This window comes from Ochotona princeps, chromosome 1 (assembly GCF_030435755.1).
Source record: "Ochotona princeps isolate mOchPri1 chromosome 1, mOchPri1.hap1, whole genome shotgun sequence".
Classification (NCBI taxonomy): Eukaryota; Metazoa; Chordata; class Mammalia; order Lagomorpha; family Ochotonidae; genus Ochotona; species Ochotona princeps.
In genome coordinates this window covers 126758831-126777362 of record NC_080832.1, presented here as the reverse complement: position 1 = coordinate 126777362, position 18532 = coordinate 126758831, and the positions used below count along the sequence as shown (strand labels likewise).

Sequence of the window (18532 nt, the reverse complement as noted above, 5' to 3'; positions counted from 1 at the left end):
AAAGATCTTCCACCCATTAATTTACTCCCCATATGGCTGCAGTGGCAGAGCTTTGCCAATGTGAAGTAAGGAGCCAACAACTTTCTCCAGATCTTCCACATGAGTGCAGGGTCCTGAGGACTTGGGCCATCCTTCACTGCTTTCTCAGGCAATAAGCAGGGAGCTGAATGGGAAGTGGAGCAGCCGGTACGTGAACTGGTAGCCATATGGGATACCGGCGCTTGGAGTTGGAGGCTGAACCAATTTAGCCATTTCATCAGGCCATGTTCTATTGGTACAGGCATATAAGGGACTCTCTAGAAAATACATGAAGGTTATAATTGCTAAATATATCATGTATATATCATATACACATCTCCCATGACGCAAGATAAGCGCAAATTAAAATGCTTACACTTTGTTAGCTTGCTGACTACAGTTATTTATGTTACAGTACCTGTTTCATGTCCTCACTTAGTGTTTCATCAGACTTTTTTTTAATACATTTAAAACTCAGGAAAGGAAGGAAGATTCTTACCGCATATTCCCCTCCACTAAGTGGCTGCAGTGGCTGAGGTCGGGCTAGGGTAAAACCCGGAGCTTCAGCTTGGTCTCCCACATAAGGTGACAAAAGTCTAAGTGCGTGAGCCATCTGCTGCATTCCCAGGTGTGTTAGCAAGGAACTGGATGAAAACAGCAACCAGGACTCCAGCTGGCATTCAAAGTCCTGCTACGCCACAACACTGTCCTTTTTTTCAGACTTTTGTCTTTTCCAGTTTGATAGGTGAAAAGGAATAATTTCTTAAAGGTAAATTGACATTTATGACTGTTTTGTAAGTAAACCTGATTAATCCTGGGTTATCTTTTACAGCCTGAGGTCTCAGACCATTGTTCCCTCCCTGAGGACCTGGTGAGTACTCCACAAGTTCTGAGTTGAAGTTGATTGTGACTTCCACAGGGAAACCCCATGATAAATGACAGAAACAGTGTTAGAAGTTTTTCTCCATTTGGTCCTGGTCAAAAGCTTTATCATCTAAAATGGTAACTGTATTAGCTTTTCATTACTTCGAGTAAGGACTTTCTAGGGATGGAGGTTTATTTTGGCTTTCAGTTTGTAGGCTCAGAATTGAGTGGCTCCATTAGCTCACTGCCTGGAAAAGGCTGGCGTGGTGCAGCTTGTGTGGGGGAGCAGATGGCATGGAGCACCAGAAAGCAGAGAGAGAAGCCAGAGTGAACTCAACTTAGATAAGCAGCCCACTCGTGAGAGACCTCTCTTCTGAAGGCAAGCCCCTGACCACCTTCAGCCCTCCCTGTCCCCCCAGGAGCCCCCAGCCCTCTTCTCAGGTTATGATTAGATGGATTCTGTATCTTAAATCTATCAGTCATTAACCTCACCCTGGTCAAAGGCTTTATAATCTAAAATGGTAACTCTGTTAGCTTTCATTACTTTAAGTAAAATACCTAAGGTCTTTCTAAGCAAGGAGGTTTATTTTGGTTTGCAGTTTAGACATCTGCGTGAGCTTGGGGAGTGAAGTCTTGTTCAATCCATAGCAGTAATTTCATTAGGGAAGTAGCTAGGAGAATGATCCAGGAGATTGCATCCCAGACCTTAGCTGTGTGTTTACAAGGCAGTAAGGCGGGTACTGCCTACCGTCCTGCTTCAGGGATCGGCTTGCCAGATTTGTTTCTCTCTCTGCACTTGACTCCTCAGGGAAAAGAGCAAAAGGACAATTTTGATTGTTTTGGTCCAAGCTCAGCTACAGGAGTGTTCCTGTGCTTTCTGACCTTTGTGTAACTGCTGTGTCCTGTCCACACCCAGATGTGGTTGGACAAGTAGTGTCTCCGGCTGGCAGAGCCATGCGTGTCATTTCACATCACTGTGAAACTTTGTGTATGGTAGAGCCAGATCCATTGGCTGTTTCAGAAATGATTTTAGAAGGTCTAGGTTTCTAAAATTCAAACAATTATGAGTCATTCTGGGTTCAGTGATTTGGGGATTCTTAACTAAAAGTTCCAGACGTCTGAAATGTATGGGTATGGATGCAACAGATTTTCAGGCAAAGGGAGAATGATTTGCAAATCTATTGAAAATCCACTCAGTTACATAAAGAGTTTATACCCTCAAACATTCCCGTTGTAAAGGAGTGTTCTACATAATTTTTGAATTTGGGGTGTGTATGATACAATTTTGGAAGAAAGAGAAAGTAAATGCCATTATGATTCCCTCTCCATTTGTCCTTTGCTATTGAGACCTTTTTGTAACCTGAAGAATCTGAGCTGTAGGACAGGGGCCATGCCAGAACTTAAAATATGGACCAGCATCCTTGGATTCCATGCCAATTATTTATTTGCATTCAGTTAAGAAATGATTCTCAAATACAGATTTATAACCATAATTGTCTGCCTTTTTCTCCAATTTTTAGAGATTCTAGTGTCACTTTTTTTTTGAGGATTTATTTTTTCTGGAAAGGCAAATTTACAGAGAGAAGGAGCAACAGAGAGAAAGGTCTTGCATCTGCTGGTTCACTCCCCAAATGGCCGCCATGGCTGGACTGAGCCCATCTGAAGCCAGGAACCAAGAACTTCCTCCAAGTCTCCCATGCGGGTACAGGATCCCAAGGCTTTGGGCCATCTGTCCTCTACTGCTCTCCCAGGCAGTGGCAGGGAGCTGTGTTAGAAGTGGAGCAACTGAAACACTAACTGGTGCCCATATGCTGGTGCTTACAGGCAGAGGATCAGCCGGTTGAGTCATTACAGTGGCCCCATCTTCTAGTGTTGTGCTTAAAACACACACACACACTCTTTAAAAATTGATTTGCAAGGCAGAGAAACCAAGAGAGAAGGAGAAGCAGAGAGGTGCCGCTGCCCAGCAGCAACACTAAAATGATGAGACATACTCTGAGGGTCTGGGAAAAGCCAGAACCGCAACCGGACCCTTCACTGCTAAAAGCGACTGCGTTTAAACCCTTCTCTTTGCTGCCCCTTTCCCCATTGGCCTTAGCTTTCCTCCCCGCTTCTCCAGCCCACTCTCCGCCACCCTTCTTCCTGGTCTTCTTCCCGTACTTTATGCTGCATTTCTCTGTTCTTGTCCCCGTTCGTAGGTCCTACTGCTTCTGTACCGCTTTTGTATCCCTCTCTGCCGCTTTTCCAGCCCTCTCTCCGCCACCCTTCTTCCCGCCGTCCTTCTTCTCCTCGTCCCGTCTTTCTCCATCATCCCTCTCCTCCTCTTGCTCCAGCCCTCGTTCCTTTCCCCGTCTGTCTTCCCCTGCCCTATTTTTCTCATTCCGGCCCTCGTTTTCCTCCCTGTCTTTCTCTGTTGTCGTCCCTCTCTCCGTCATCCCAGTCTTTCTCTGTCATAGTCTCTCCATCTTTCTTGTCATCGTCCTCGCCTAGCTTTTACCTGCTACTTTTATATCGTTCTCCACCAATCACTTCTCCCCGTGGGTCCATTTGGCGCTACATGATAGGCCAGTAGCAATGACATAATCGCTGCAAGGGCATTAGCCTATCCCTGTGACTTCCTGTTTACCTGTAGGCAAGACCAACTCTGCTTCCTAGCCCTGGGCCAGCCTCCATCTTGCAACGCCGCTCCCAATCCCAGGAGCGGCTTTAGCCCCACCCCCCTGCTCCCTACAGAGAGGGATCTTTGATCTGCCACAACAACCAGGGTTGAGCCAATCTAAAGCCTGGAGTTAAGGAACTTCATCCGTCTACCAAATAGGTGGTAAGGTCTCAAGTGCTTGGATTGCCATCCACTGCCTTCCCAGCATATTGGCAGGGAGCTGGATTGGAAGTGAAATAACCAGTATTCAAATAGGTGCCCTAATGTTGCTAATGTTACTGCAAGCAGCAGCTAAACCTGTTGGTGTCACAATGCTGGCCCCTAAAGCAGTTTCTAAATTTTGGATGTGTGGGGGGGGGTTTTCTAAAGCTGCTGTAACAAGTTACCAGAAATTAGGTAGCTTGGACGGAAATATAGTTTGTCACAACTTTAGATGGTGGAACCCTGAAATCAAAGTATCGACAGAGCCACATCTGAAGACTAGAGAAAAGGCCTCATTCTGCTTCTAGAGGCTGCCAGCAGTCATTGGTTTTGGCATTCCTTGGGTTTTAGACACCCCTCCAGTCTCAGCCCACGCCATCACGTGCCCTTCCAGGTGTGTCTTGTCTCTTCATCTCTCTTGTTTCTAAATAAGATCACATTTCATCTTCTGAAGTTCCATGGACATAGATTTTGGGCAAATGCTGTTTACGCCCAGTCTACTGGATGCTAAGTAAATGCACAGGTAGAGTGTTTAAATTACCATTTATTCTATTGTGTATGTATTAGAGATGAGACTGGCATTTCTGATGGTATATTAACAGAATTACAATCAGGTTTCAAGGAATGGAGACCAGTAAATTGTCACCCTCCCTCCCCTCAAAGGCTTCAACAGCCAGGGCTGGGCCAAGCTGAAACCAGGAGCCAAGACGTCCATCTGAGTCTCTGACTTGGGTGTCTTGTGCCCCTGTACTTGGACATGCTTCACTGATGTCCCAGGGGTATTAGTGTGAAGCTAGATTGGAAATGGAGTAGCTTGGGCTTGAACCACTTCTCTGATGAGGAATGCAGGTGTCTCAAGCAGCGGCTTAACTTGTTGCACCGCAGTATTGCCCACTTGGCTGCTTATTTTGATGATTGTAGTTTACTTTTCTCATTCAGTAGGCTTTGGCAAAGAGTAAAAATTGACTACAACTTTAAACTTTTTTTCATTGCAACTATCTTTCCGTGCTATGTGAAAAGAGGGGGCTGGATGATATGTGATTACCATGTGGAAAGAAATTATCCATGTAAAATTTAGGTCTAGGCTTGCAGTATAGTGAGTCGGTACAGCCTTAAGACTGACCTGGTGGGCCTGGCATGGTGGTCTAGCGGCTAAATCCCTCGCCTTGAACGCGCCAGGATCCCATATGGGCGCCAGTTCTAATCCCGGCAGCTCCACTTCCATCCAGCTCCCTGCTTGTGGCCTGGGAAAGCAGTCGAGGACAGCCCAAAGCCTTGGGATCCTGCACCTGCATGGGAGACTTGGAGAAAGTTCCTGGCTCCTGGCTCTGGATTGGCGCGGCACCGGCTGTTGCGGTCACTTGGGAAGTGAATCATCGGACAGATCTTCCTGTCTGTCTCTCCTCCTCTCTGTATATCTGACTTTGCAATAAAAACAAATAAATCTTTAAAAAAAGAAAAAAAAGACTGACCTGGTGTTGGTGGGCGCTTGGGAAAAAGGGAGGCTGCTGGAGTATATTGGAAAGAATTCTGCCCAGCAAACATTTGCTCCAGGTATCATCAACCATTGTTTCCCCTAAGTCTGTGTGTGTGCAGAACTTAGTTAAAAATCGTTAAGTATGGTGGGTAGAGAAGCTGAGAAAGGGGGTCAAGGGTGGATGAGATCATCTGTCCCTGGTGGGACTGGCCCACATATTTCTCTTCTGCTTGGCCCATTTCAGAGAGTGTCAGAAGTCTCCAGCCACTGGTGGTACTCCATGCTCATCCTACCTCCTTTACTGAAAGACAGCGTGGCAGCGCCCCTGCTTTCTGCCTACTACCCCGACTGCGTCGGCATGAGCCCCTCCTGCACCAGCACCAACCGTGCCGCCGCCGCTGCCAGCAGCCCTGGGAAGCTGGAGCACTCCAAGGTGGCCCCCTCTGCACTTGGTGAGCACCCTGCCCAGCCCCTGCTTGCCGCGTGTCCTCCCTGAAATGGGTGGGTAGCAATATGCCGAGGCTCTCTTCCAGTGTACATGACACATGAGGGAAAGCAGTTCCCTGCTCCCTGGGTTTGTTGTATGGTGAGCCTTCTGTATGGTGGTCCCCAGCAGGAGGTCCAACCAAGGATCAGAAATACTTGGGGAGAAAGTTGGGTTTGTACTGAATACATGCACATTTTTTCTTTTTTTAAAAAAGTTTATATGTTGAAAGGCAGAATTTGAGGCAGAGAGAAAGCTAGATCTTCCATCCTCTGGTTCCTTTTCCAAATGGCCTCAGCAGCAGCCTTTAACAAGGGCTAAAGGCAGAAGCAGGACCTCTGTCACTGCCCAGCAGGTGGGTGGCAGGGCCCCAGGGCCTTGGGCCATTAGCTGCTGCTTCCCCAGACACATTAGCAGGGAGCTGCATCAGAATCAGAGTAATTGAGACGCCAACTGGCATTGATAAGGAGTGCTCCCAAGCAGTGGCTCAACTTGCTGAGCCACAACACAGATCCCAGAGTTTCCTTGTTGTCATTGTGCGCTAAATAATGTAGTATAACAACTGTTTATATAGCATTTACAAGTGGTAGCTGTTTATGGAATTTAAAGTTCTATATCGAATTTTTGGTACAGAAGCAACATTTCTGGAAATTCTCCCTGTATATGAGCAAACTGCATTTCTCATAATCTGATATATTTTTACCTTGTTGCCTATGTTAAGGTTTTTCACTGATAATGCTAGACCCTCTTAAAATGTACCTGGTCTGAAAATGAAAGCCAAAGTGGTGATTCTTGGTGTTCATGAAGGTGTCCTGAAACAGGTACTCACATGCCTTATGGGGAGGGTACATTTAGGAAGGACAGTCTGGCATTGGTGGGCATCAGAACCTTCCAGGTAAGTACCCTTTGAACCAGAAATGGTGTTTCCAGAAAATTGGCCTAAACTAATGCAAAGAATTTGTTTCAGCATTGTTTGTAGTAGCAAAATAACTTGATTGCAATTTAAATTCCCAGTGTAGTGGAATGATTAAGTAATAAGTAAATAAATAAATAAACAAAAAGCCATTAGGGTCATGTTTAATGACATGGAAAAATGTTCACAAGATTGTAAATTTTGAAAAGGATAGCATAAGCTGTACTTTAATATCATATTCTGTATTTGTTGAAGCTGATGTAAGAATGGAGTATCCCCTAAATGCTTTGACCCTTTGACCATCATCTGGGGGTGATGATGTGAACCTGCCCATTTTGTAATCAGAAAATGCTAACTAAAGTTACTTATGAAAGATATTGCCACAAGGGGCGTGTGTTAGGGAAGTGTGGAATGTCAGTAATTGTGGTCTGAGTTCTGGGAATCAGTGGCACACACTGTGAATATACTTTACACTCCTGAGCATTCAGACAGTATAGGTGGTACATTTTATGCATTTTCTGAGCAAGGTAAGAATTTGAGAAAATTTGCATTTCATTCCAATCAGAAAGAGTGGGGACGGTGATGGTTTAGTTCATGTGCATTTTGCCTCCCTGACGGGGAGAAACACCAAGGCTGGGTGCTGCTGTTGTTTTGGGTTGGTTTTTGCGCTTTCATTCTCCCGGGTTTGGAAGTTGCCCTTGCAGGAGCTGCCTGTTTGTGTCACTTGTCAGTTCCAGGCATGAACCAGTACTTCCAGCCTTTCTACCAACCCAATGAATGCGGCAAGGCCTTGTGTGTGCGGCCGGACGTGATGGAACTGGATGAGCTCTATGAGTTCCCTGAGTATTCCCGTGATCCCACCATGTACCTGGCTTTGAGAAACCTCATCCTGGCTCTGTGGTACACGAACTGCAAAGTAAGTTGGGCATGTCAGCAACACACTTGCAGAGAGCTGCTTTACCTGGGCACTGCTGTGGGTGGCTCAGTGTTGAGGTGGGGAGGGCTGTCCCTGGCGGTGTGGGAAGATGCCTGGCACCATTCCTTTTCCTTTCTTTCCTCTCTTTCTTTCTTTCTTTCTTTCTTTCTTTCTTTCTTTCTCTTTCTTTCTTTCTTTCTTTCTTTCTTTCCTTCTGAATAGCAGTGTTTTTTTGTTTAATTTTACTTCTTTTTATTATTTTATGATACAATTCCAAGGGCCTGGGATTTCTCTTATCCCCTACCCAATTCTCTCCCCTCTCACTGAATTCCCCTCCATCATTACTATAGTACAGTTCTTCATACACAGTCATATGTCCATCATTGCGGGCATGGACAATGGCAGAGTCCAGCATCCTATTGTCAAGATATAGTAAACAGTTTCATTGGAAGTCTATCTTTGGAAGTACTGATGCATACTGCATTGTATCCTCACATCTGGATATGTTAGTCTCCATTACAAAGTTACTATACATCCCCTTAAATGAAAAGCCACAAAAAAATCAACAGGAAGAAAAAAAGGAATTAACAACAACATGAAGTTAAATAAGATGCTACTAAATGACTAATGTGTCGCTGAAGAAATGGAAAAGAAAGTCAAGAAAATGCTTCTGTATGATCTAGGAGTCATTGAAGAATTTAATCAGAACAAAATGTTTTGAAGAGATGAAACTAACAAAAAAAAATCAAAATCTGTGAGATACAGTTTCTGCTGCTCTTTGTTGGTGAAATGTGTCTCCTGTAGGCACAAATAGATGGGTTTTGTTTTTTAATCCAGTCTACTAATCTATGACGTTTGGTTGATGTGTTTAATCCATTTACGTTGAGGGTTAATACAAGTAGGTGGTAATTTGGTTCTATCATTTTAGCAATGGGCTGTTTATTGATTTAGTCTTCTGTTATTTTACTGGGATGTTCTTCACATTTGCCTTTGGTTTTGGTGGGCACTATTCCTTTTCTCTGTCAAGAGAACATCTTGAAGTATCATTTGTAGGGCAGGTTTGGAAGAGGCATATTCTTTTTAGTTTTCTTGACTGTGGAAGAATTTGATTTTATTTTCAAGGACAAAGGAAAGCTTGGCTGGGTATGTTATTCTGGGCCAACAGTTTTTTTCTTTTAGAATCTGGAATATGTGGCTCCATTCTATTTCTGGTCTGTAGAGTTTCCTGTGAGTTTTATTGGCATTCCTTTATATGTCAGTTGATTTTTTTTCCCCACTTTTAAGCATCTTTTCGTTATGTCTGATTGAAGAGAGCTCGATTATCATGTGTTGTGGTGAAGATTGCTTTTGGTCAAGCCTGTTGGGAGTTCTGTGCCCCTCGTGGATGTTGTTTCCCAGTTCTTTCTCTAGAGTAGGGAAATTTTCTCTTATTAATTAAATACATTTGTAAACCCAGCTTCTCTTTCTTCACCTTCTGGGACTCTCATAACTCTTATATTTGGTCTTTTAATAGTGTCTTTCAATTCTTGAATAATTTTTTCCTGACCCAGCTCTGCTTCCAGCTCTTTGATTGTTTCCCCCTGATGACAAGAAATATCTTCTAATTTTGAGGTTCTTTCTTCTGCCTCTTTTATTCTACATTGGAGACTCTCCACTGTACTTTTTATTTGCTCCACTGTATTCTTCATTTCTGATATATCAGCTTTCATTTGGTTCATTTCCAGTGTGACATATTCCTTGAATTCCTTGAAAGCCTGCTTTATATGCTTCTCGATGTTAAGAAGTTCTGAATTCTGTATCCCTCATTTTCTTGATGTCTTTCTCAGTTAATTCTGAGGTTGGCATAGGGTTTTGCTCCTTTGCAGAGGAGTCTTTGGTAATATTTATTGTGCCTCTGTCTCTTCTTTTGTTCTTGGTCATTGTACTTCTGGTTATCAAATTCTTCTCCTTGTGGCAGGTTTCTGAGCTCTGTCACCCACAGGTCTACAGTTTGATTTTACTTATTGGAGTTGGCACATGGCTCTTTGTTTGCAGTCACTTGTGCCACTCCTGCGAGTTCCAGATCTGGGTTCTTATGTTAGATTTCCACCATGGGCTCTGTAGCCCCAGCTCCTGGCTCACCACTCTCAACCTCCTGTGATACCGTGCTGAGGCTGCACTGTTTCTGTACAACCTTTCTCCCACTTCTGGTTGGAATAGTCCCAGGATTAGGGAGACACCAGATGTGCTATATAGTTAGGTTGTTGTTATTGGTCATCTTGCATGAACCTGTTGTTTGTTAGATCTGAGGGCCACACGGACCTGTTTTGACCCGTATGATGCCATAGTCGGTATTATTTTTCTGTGGGACCAGCGGAATCCACTGAGCTCAGTGAGTTCTCACGAGCTCAGCACATGCACATCTCACTGTTAACCCTGCAGTTAAAGCTTTTTCCATATCTTACAAAATGGCCCCTGATGTGCCACTAGTAGATCTTCTTGGCCGTCTTGATTGCTGGCTGTCAGGTCTGAGGGCTACCTGGACCTAGTTTGGGTGGAATCTGTAGGATGCCACATTGTTGCAGTTCACTGAGCCAGAAATTAGTTCACTCCCAGCTTCATGCATGCTCAGTCCTGTCCCATAGCCCTTGCCTCCTTAAACAAAATGGTGCTTAATTCGGCTCTAGGAGGCTGACTGGATTATGAAATCCACCCTGTTCCCACACTACCCGTCTAGGACCTGCCATTCTGTCTCTGCTCATGGTCAAATCAAACAGACCAGCAGGTGGGCCCAGTGTGATAGTGTAGTGGCTAAGGTCCTCACCTTACATGTGCCGGGGTCCCATATGGTCGCCAGTTCTAATCCCGGCAGGCCCACTTCCCATCCAGTTCCCTGCTTGTGGCCTGGGAAAGCAGTTGAGGACAGCCCAAGGCCTTGGGACCCTGCACCCACGTGGGAGACCTGGAAGAGCTCCTGGTTCCCAGCTTCGCATTGGCACAGCACTGGCCGTTGCAGCCGCTTGGGGAGTGAACCATCGGACGGATGATCTTCCTGTCTGTCTCTCCTCCTCTCTGTATATCTGCCTTTCCAATGAAAATAAATAAATCTTTAATAATAATAATAATAATAATAATACAAGGCCAGCAGGAGAAGCAGTTCTTTGCCTGGGTTCACCTCTCAAGCTCCCGGTAAATATCCCTTCCCACCTTGTTGCTGGTGGAGTTCTGGCTGCTGGTGGAGTTCAGATCACTGTTTGCTGAATACTGCTGTGGTATCAGTCACTGCAGCACTACATAGTTGTGTCTGCTGCTTTCCTGTATCTGTCAGTCTTCAGGTACCCCTCTGCTGCTGTTCTGTCCTCTCTTATTTCCTAGAATGTGCCCTCTTGCTTCACACTGGCTAATATTCCTCCTTCCATTTAAATGTGTCCTTACCCTATTACGACATCTTGATTCTCGCATCGTCCCTCTTCCTGTCCTCTACCTGCTAGTCACACTTGCCAAGTGTAGCAACCAATACAGATGTATATCTCTTACTGGAAGCATATGGGACCAGGAGTGTTTTGGATTTGGGATTTCTTGCAGACTGGGGAAAACTACATAGACTTTAAAGGTAGATTGGGGTTTTCATATTAGAAATGTTCAATATATGTGTGTCTACATATTTCCAGGTAGGGCAGAATTACTACTGAGGAAAGTCACCACTTTGTTCATTTATTTATATTATAAAATTCTTAAATAATGATTATATGATGGGTCTTAGTGGGAAGGATTAAAGTTTAGGGAAAATTGGGTGTAGTCATTGCTTACAAATTTGCTGTTTCTTCTTGTTGTTCCTGAGGAAAGGGGAGAGACAAAGGTGGAAACCAGTCATGACTTTCCATACATCCCAGGACCCAGGAATGAGGAACTGCCACCTTGGAGTCTCAGTGTGTACCTATGCCAACTGTTCTGTCTGGATGGTTTAGATAGTTCTGAAATGCTGCCGATTTCACTAATACAAGGATGATAGCACCCTCCCATAGTCCATTGCCTCCATTCACCGAGATTTTTTGCTGTCATTGTTTGGGTAGTTGTCCTGTTAGTTCTGTTCTTCTGCTGCAGCACCAAATGTGTTGCCATATTCTCCTTTTACAATAGGGCCTGTGTCCACTTCTCCATCTTTTTCATTACGTAGAACATGTTCTTGCACACATGTCCAAGGACCCAGGCCTGGCGTCCCAAACATCGCCAGATCCCCCACCCCTGGGACTCACGAACCCAACATAGTCGCCACTTTAGGCCACATTCAGTCAAAGTATAACTGCAGTGAAAATAAGGATTAGGTGTAAGGCTGGGTCCAAAGGGGTTCAGCGACAGGCAGTGCCACAAGGGAGACTAAAACACCAAAGATTGGATTATAAACCCTCAAGGAGAGGGCTTCAGTTTATACACCTCTGTGTTCTATGATGATCTCTCTGCTTGGCTGACTAAATGTTACCAGCGTCACAGAGCACCCACTGGGAAAGGAGTGAAGGTAAATTTAAAGGCCAGAAAAGAGTGGGAATACCATTTAAAAATTCTAATTTATTTATTTGGAAGAGATTTTCCATTCTCTGACCCACTCCCCAAGTATGCATAACACCCAGGGCTGAGCCAGGCTGAAACCAGGAGCTAGGAACTTCGTCTGATCCTTCCATGGGTGAAGAACCAACTGCTTGAACCAGCATCTGCTTCCTCCCAGGGTATGTGTTGGCAGCAGGCCAGAAGCAGAAGCGAAGCAAGGAATTGAACCCACGAATTCTGATACAGGATATTGATGTTTCAAGTGCTTGAACCACCAGAGAGTTTTTAAAAAATTAACATTTTTGTGACCCCACCATGGCATAGTAGATTAAACCTCAGTTTGTGGTGTCAGCATCCCATATGTGTGCCAGTTTGAGTGACAGCTGCTCTACTTCTGATTCAGCTCCCTACTAATAACCAGGGAAAAGAGCAGAGGACGGCCTACATTCTTAGGCCCTCGAATCCATGTGGGAGACCCAAAAGAAGTCCCCACGTGGAAAACTGGGAGGGGGCTCCAGGATCCTGGCTTCTGGTTTTGATTGACCTGGCTCCGGCCATTGCAGCCATTTTAGGGGTGATCCAGTGGACAGAGAAGATTCTCCTTCTCTTGTCTCTCCAGTCTCTCTTCTCTTTCATTAAATCTGCCTTTCAGATAAAAAATAATCACAAATTAATTTTTTAAATTCACACATAAAATGTATTTTATTATGCATGATATGTTCTGAAATATGTACACATTATGGAATATCTGGGTCACACTAATATATGCATTATTTCACTTTTTTTTAATTATTGGAAATTAAACTCTACTCTCAGCCATTTTTGAGTAGATAATATGCTGTTAATCTCTGTGGCCACCATGTTGTGCAGTAGATTATTTAAGCATACTCCTGCTGTCTAACTGGTATTTTGAATCCTTTGATCAGCATCTCCCCACACTGCTCTGCCCCACCCCACCCCAAGAAACCCCCATTCTACTCTGGTCATCTGTAATTAAACATTTTAGATTCCATGCTAAGTAAGATCATGTAATGTCTGTTTTTGTGCCTGGCTGATTTCACCTGACATACAGTCGTCCAGTTTCATCCACTTTGTTGTAAATGACTTGACTGCCTTTTTCTGTTAAGGGTGAATACGGTTCTGTTGTGCATATTCAATACACTCTCTTTATCCATTCATCTGTTAAGACACTTAGGTTGATTTTTTATTGGAAATGCAGATTTACAGAGAGAGAGGGAGAGAGAAGGTGTTCCATCTGCTAGTTCATTCCCCCAAATAGCCGCAACGGCCAGAGTTGAGCCAATCTGAAACCAGGAGCCCCCTCGGGGTCTCCAATGTGGGTGCAAGGTCCCAAGGACTTGGACCATACTCTGCTGCTTTCCCAGGCCATAAACTGAGAGCTAATCAGAAGTGGAGCAGGCGGGACACAAACTCATGTCCAAATGGGATGCTGCGCCACAGGGTGGAGAATTAGTTTGCTGAGCCACAGGGCCTACCCCACTTGGGTTAATTCTGTATCTAGGCTGTTATGACTCATGCAACAGATAGCATGGAAGTGCAAGTATCTCTGACATAGTGATTTCATTTTCTTTAGTTATAGGCACATATGCTATATTCCTGGGTCATTTGTCAGTGATTTAAAACTTTTTCAGGTGTTTTCACTGTTCTCCGTAATGGCTTATTTATCTTCCTACCAGCTGTTGTGCATTGGTTCCTTGACTCCACATTCTTGCTGGTACTGTTACGTTATGGCAGTAGCCAGTCTTGCTGGGTGAGGTGATACCTCATTGTGGTTGTATTTGAATTTTCCTGCTGAACAATTACATTGAGCATGTTTTTCATAGGCCTGTGGGCCATTCGCATGTCTCTTGAGAGCTGTCTACTAAGGTCCTTTCATGGTCCATTTTTAAATTTATTTGCTTTCTTGCTGTTGAATTAAGTTCATTGAATTTTGTTTTGTTTTTAACACTTGGGTTTCATTTCCAAACACAGGAAGCACTTACTCCTCAGAAATGCGTCCCTCACATCATTGTCCGGGGTCTGGTGCGCATCCGTTGTGTGCAGGAAGTGGAAAGGATACTGTATTTTATGACAAGGAAAGGTCTCATCAACACCGGAGTCCTCAGCGTGGGAGCCGACCAGTGTCTTCTTCCCAAAGACTATCACAGCGTAGGTGACTGTGGGTCCTGTTGGTGACACAAGTCAAAGTAACCCTACAGCAGTTCGAGAATGTGTGTCTTCCCACGAGGGACTGTTAAGCCCTGCTTCTGCAAGTGGTAGAAAGAAGTCTTTAGGAAAAGACCTTTCTAGGGGCATCAGAAAAATGTACATGAGTTCTTGTTGGGTTGGCAGTTTGTACTTGATGGAAGAACTGAAACAGTGGTTACCATTGTTTGCCTTAAAATTTTATTCTTTTTCTTTCTTTCTTTCTTTTTTTTTTTTAAGAAATCCGTCATTGTGATTGGGGCTGGTCCAGCAGGATTAGCAGCTGCAAGGCAACTACATAACTTTGGAATTAAGGTAAGATTTTTGGAAAATGTAGGTGGAAGCAGATGGTTAACTGCTTTGTGAATCTGAATTTTCTAAAAATTTGTAATTAGTCTCTGATTTTAGTGAAAGATGCTAAATATTCTAGAACTTTTAAAGTGGATTTAATAAAAGTTAACAGAAAATACGAGATTATTCAAAAAGTTCATGGAAAATGTAATTAAAAGAGAAGTTTATTTGGGTGCAAAAAGTTTGAAAGCCACGCAATTATTTTCACAGTATGCATTTTCCATAAACTTCTTGAAGGCCCAGAGAATCGTATGCTGTAAAGAGCAAATCAGAAGACATTCTGTGTTGCTGTAAAGGCAGGGGCTCTTTGCAGGTTGGTAACAACAATCCGAAGTGACTGGGACAGCCCTTGTTTCTGCGGTAGTGTGAGTTACAAGTAGCATGGAATTCACTGTTGCCTGAAAGTTTCTGAAAAGGCCAGTTAGATTCTCTTAGGGAAATCAAGCATATCCTTAGAATCTTCTGTGAAAAGGTTTTGCCTTTGGAAGCAAGATGGAATTATTTAACCCTCTGCTTGAGACAGAATAGGATGACTTTTTTTTTGTTTTCTTTGAAGGGTGGAGCAGCAGAGAGAGAGGAAGTAACAGAGATGCCTGCCATGTGCTAATTCACTCCCCAGATGGCTGCAGCAGCCAGGGGTGCTAGGCTGAAGGCAGGAGCCAGGGGCTCCATCGTGGTTGCCCACGGGGGTCTCAGCGGCCCACATACTTGAGACCATCATCTGCTGCCTTCACATTAGCAAGCAGCCGGACCGAAGCAGGAGACTCAGGTCTTGAACTGGCACTTTGAAAGGCATTCTGATTTGCCATGCCACAATGCTAGCCCTGGATTTTATGGCTTTTAAAGTGCTGTACTTTTTTAATTGTCTTTTTTTTTTTTTAAGAAAATGATTTATTTTTATTGAAAAGGCAGGATTACAGAGAGAAAGATCTTCTATCTGTTGGTTCACTCCCCAAATGACTGCAACAACCAGAGCCGAGCCAATCCGAAGTCAGGAGTCAGGAGCTTCTTCCGGGTCTCCCATGTGGGTGCAGGACCCACATGGCTTTGAGCCATCCTCCACTGCTTTCCCAGACAATAAACAGGGAGCTCTATGGGAAGTGGAGCAGCCAGGGTGAGAACGAGCACCCACAGGGGGTACCAGTGCTTCCAGGTGGAGGATTAGCCAATTGAGCCATCACAGAAGCCCCGATTGTTTATTCGTTTACTGAAATCTGTGAGTATCCAGTGAATACTGTTCCACAATTCCTCTCTGTTAGCTGCAAGTCTAACGTAAATTTCAAGATTTATGCTTTTTTTTTTAAGGTGGGAAATACCACTCTTGAGAAACAAGATAACTACTGAATTTTTTTACTGCTACATTTGTCTCAGATATTAAATAACAGGTTTTTGGGGTTTTTTTGCTTTTTTTTTTTTAGTAACTCAGTTTTGTTGGCTTTTCTTATGCACTATTTGGCTTCCATTGAAGAAGAAAACCTTGCTTTTTTAGATTCACAGTTTAATAGTTTGCCTGATGTTAAGTATAATGTAAGGTAGTTTTAACAAGTCTCAGTAGTGCGTACAATTTTTTGAATAACTTAATTTTGTTGAGCAGTGTGGATGATAATAAAAATGTGTAACAACACAAAGGGTAAGCATCAGTGGGTCATGGTTAGTCCGTATAGTTTACAGAGGGCAATAAATACCTAGATATTATGAAAAGTATAGTAGATTGAAATTAGGACTGTTCTTGTATGTGGAGTTAATCTTCAATTTAGTTATGTAAATTCTGAAACATGGATCAATTGATACATTGTAGTCTTTGCAAAAGTAATCAATTTTTTATTTCACAACTCTGAAGTGTTTCAATAATTGCATTCTGTGCAAGAAGTGTGCTTGCGCTCAGCATTGTATTTGCTGACTCAGGCCTTTTCTCTCGGTCTTCTCACTTGCCTGTGCTTCTCAGCCTGACTGTGGCTCAGCTTCACAACTGTGCCAGGTTCAGTGAGTGCAGGCGTTCTTCACAGCTGCTTTTCCTCTTTCAAAACAAATTTTTTTTAATTTAAAAGTCAGAGTTAGCAGGAGAGAAAAGAAATGCTCCATTCACTGATTCACTCTGCAGATGGCTGCAACGGCCACAGGTGGGCCAGGCCGAAATCAGAAGCCAGGAACTTCTCCCGTATGAGTCGCAGGGGCCCATGCACTTGGGCCATCTTCAGCTGCTTCTTCCAGCTCATGAGCAGGGGGAGCAAGTGCAAGTCTTGCAGCACTCAGCTGCTGTGGCATGTTGGCTGATCTTTGAAGCAGAATGGTGAAATGCAGTCTGGATCTACAGGAGAACAAGTTTGCTTGGTCTGTTACAACAACGTAGATGATCCTCATTGCTCTGCAAAGTTCCCGGATTGTTATTTTTTTTTCCTTTGGGGAGATAGTTGAGATCTCCACCTGGTTCACTCAAGTAGGCAAGCTTATCTTTGACGTGCATCTGGACATGTTCCACATGCGGCTGTGTCTGCCAAGGTCAAGGCCCACACCCACGGCTCTGCACTCTGGGACTGGAATCCCAAGGTGGTCTAAAGCCAAGAGGGCGTGAAAGCACTGGCTGCCTGCAGATGCCATAGACCAGCAGGGGGATCCAGAACAGATCCCGTCAAGGCAGGGCTTCCTGGGGGGCCTCAGGTGACTGGCCTTCAGGACTTGGAAGGGACACAGGCAGCAGTCCCCCTGAATGACCCTTGCTGGCCTCTCAGGCGCACTCCCCCAGCCAGGTCGGTGCTGTTTAGCCGGGCCTGGTGACCCCTGCCTGTGTGTGCCTGGGACTGTGCTGCTGTTATGTTTTAAAAGTAACTTATTTTCCGAAGATAGGATACAGCGACACTGCTGCCTTGTTGTTCAAAATTAACTCAAGGAGACAATAACAGCACATACTTTGAGTGATTCAGTACTCACCATTAGGGATTAGATTCCTCTGGAGAACGTGGGAGATGCCTAAACTGGAACCCTCTAGAGCAGTCTGCAGGAGTGGTTTTAGGGATCCAGGAACTAAATGACCGGCTTGCTGTGAGTAGCATTCATTCCCCAGGGAATGCAGCGCTTTGAATCCTGGGTCTGGAGACAAGACCTGCCTGCCCACTGGACAGCAGCTGTCCTGCCCCTGGCATTAGAAATGTGGATACAGGGGTCTGGCGTGGTAGCCTAGTGGCTAAAGTCCTCACCTTGCATGCACTGGTTTCCCATATTGGCATTGGTTCTAATTCCGGTGGCCCTACTTCCCATGCAATTCCCTGCTTGTAGTCTGGGAAAGCAGTGAAGGATGGCCCAAAGTTTGTACCCATGTGGGAGACCCGAAAGAGGCTCCTGGCTCCTGGCTTTGATTGGTTCAGCTCTGGCTATTCTGGCCACTTGGAGAGTGAATTAGAAGATGGAATATCTTTCTCTTTCTCTCTGGAAATCTGTCTTTTCAATTAAAAAAAATTTTTTTAATGAGCTGAAAGGAATGGATTTAAAAAAGAAAGAAATTTGGAGACAGAGGACCCTGAGTGTGGGAACTGGTCAGGCCTGCACATGAGGTTGTAATTGTACAGATCGGCTCTTAGCTGCTTTTTGTTTGTTTTTAGCGATAGCTGTGTCAGAGGAAGTTAGACTTGTTTGCAATGTTAAAGGAAGTGTGCTGCATACATAGGTATCTCATGTCTTAGTCTATGTAGTGAAAGCTTTCGAAGTGTAGTCCATGTGGTAGTTCATCCGGTGGTCTTACCATCTGATTTGAGAACTGTGAGGGGCTCCTCCAGCAGACCTCCACATCTCCTTGCTAGAGTCTGTCCTGTTCATTTTTTAACACAGTTTTTAAAACAATATTTGAAAAGTGGAAAGAGTAAATCTTGCTTTTGCTGACTTGTTATTCAGATGACCATAATAGTCAAGAGTGAGGCAGGCGGAAG

At 44.3% G+C, this 18532-nt stretch overlaps 1 protein-coding gene across 4 annotated transcripts in view; it reads left to right on the top strand.

Annotated features, from left to right (window-relative positions):
• Window positions 1-18532, top strand: part of KDM1B (lysine demethylase 1B) — a 149261-nt gene that overhangs the window by 109981 nt on the left and 20748 nt on the right. For 3 of the 4 annotated variants that reach the window (XM_058667636.1, XM_058667644.1, XM_058667640.1), the window contains exons 7-11: window positions 851-889; window positions 5464-5671; window positions 7348-7532; window positions 14049-14225; window positions 14502-14576. In XM_058667636.1, the coding sequence (XP_058523619.1) occupies window positions 851-889; window positions 5464-5671; window positions 7348-7532; window positions 14049-14225; window positions 14502-14576 (684 nt within the window). The remainder of the gene's footprint in view (window positions 1-850; window positions 890-5463; window positions 5672-7347; window positions 7533-14048; window positions 14226-14501; window positions 14577-18532) is intronic. The other variant, XM_058667645.1, reaches the window with a different exon arrangement.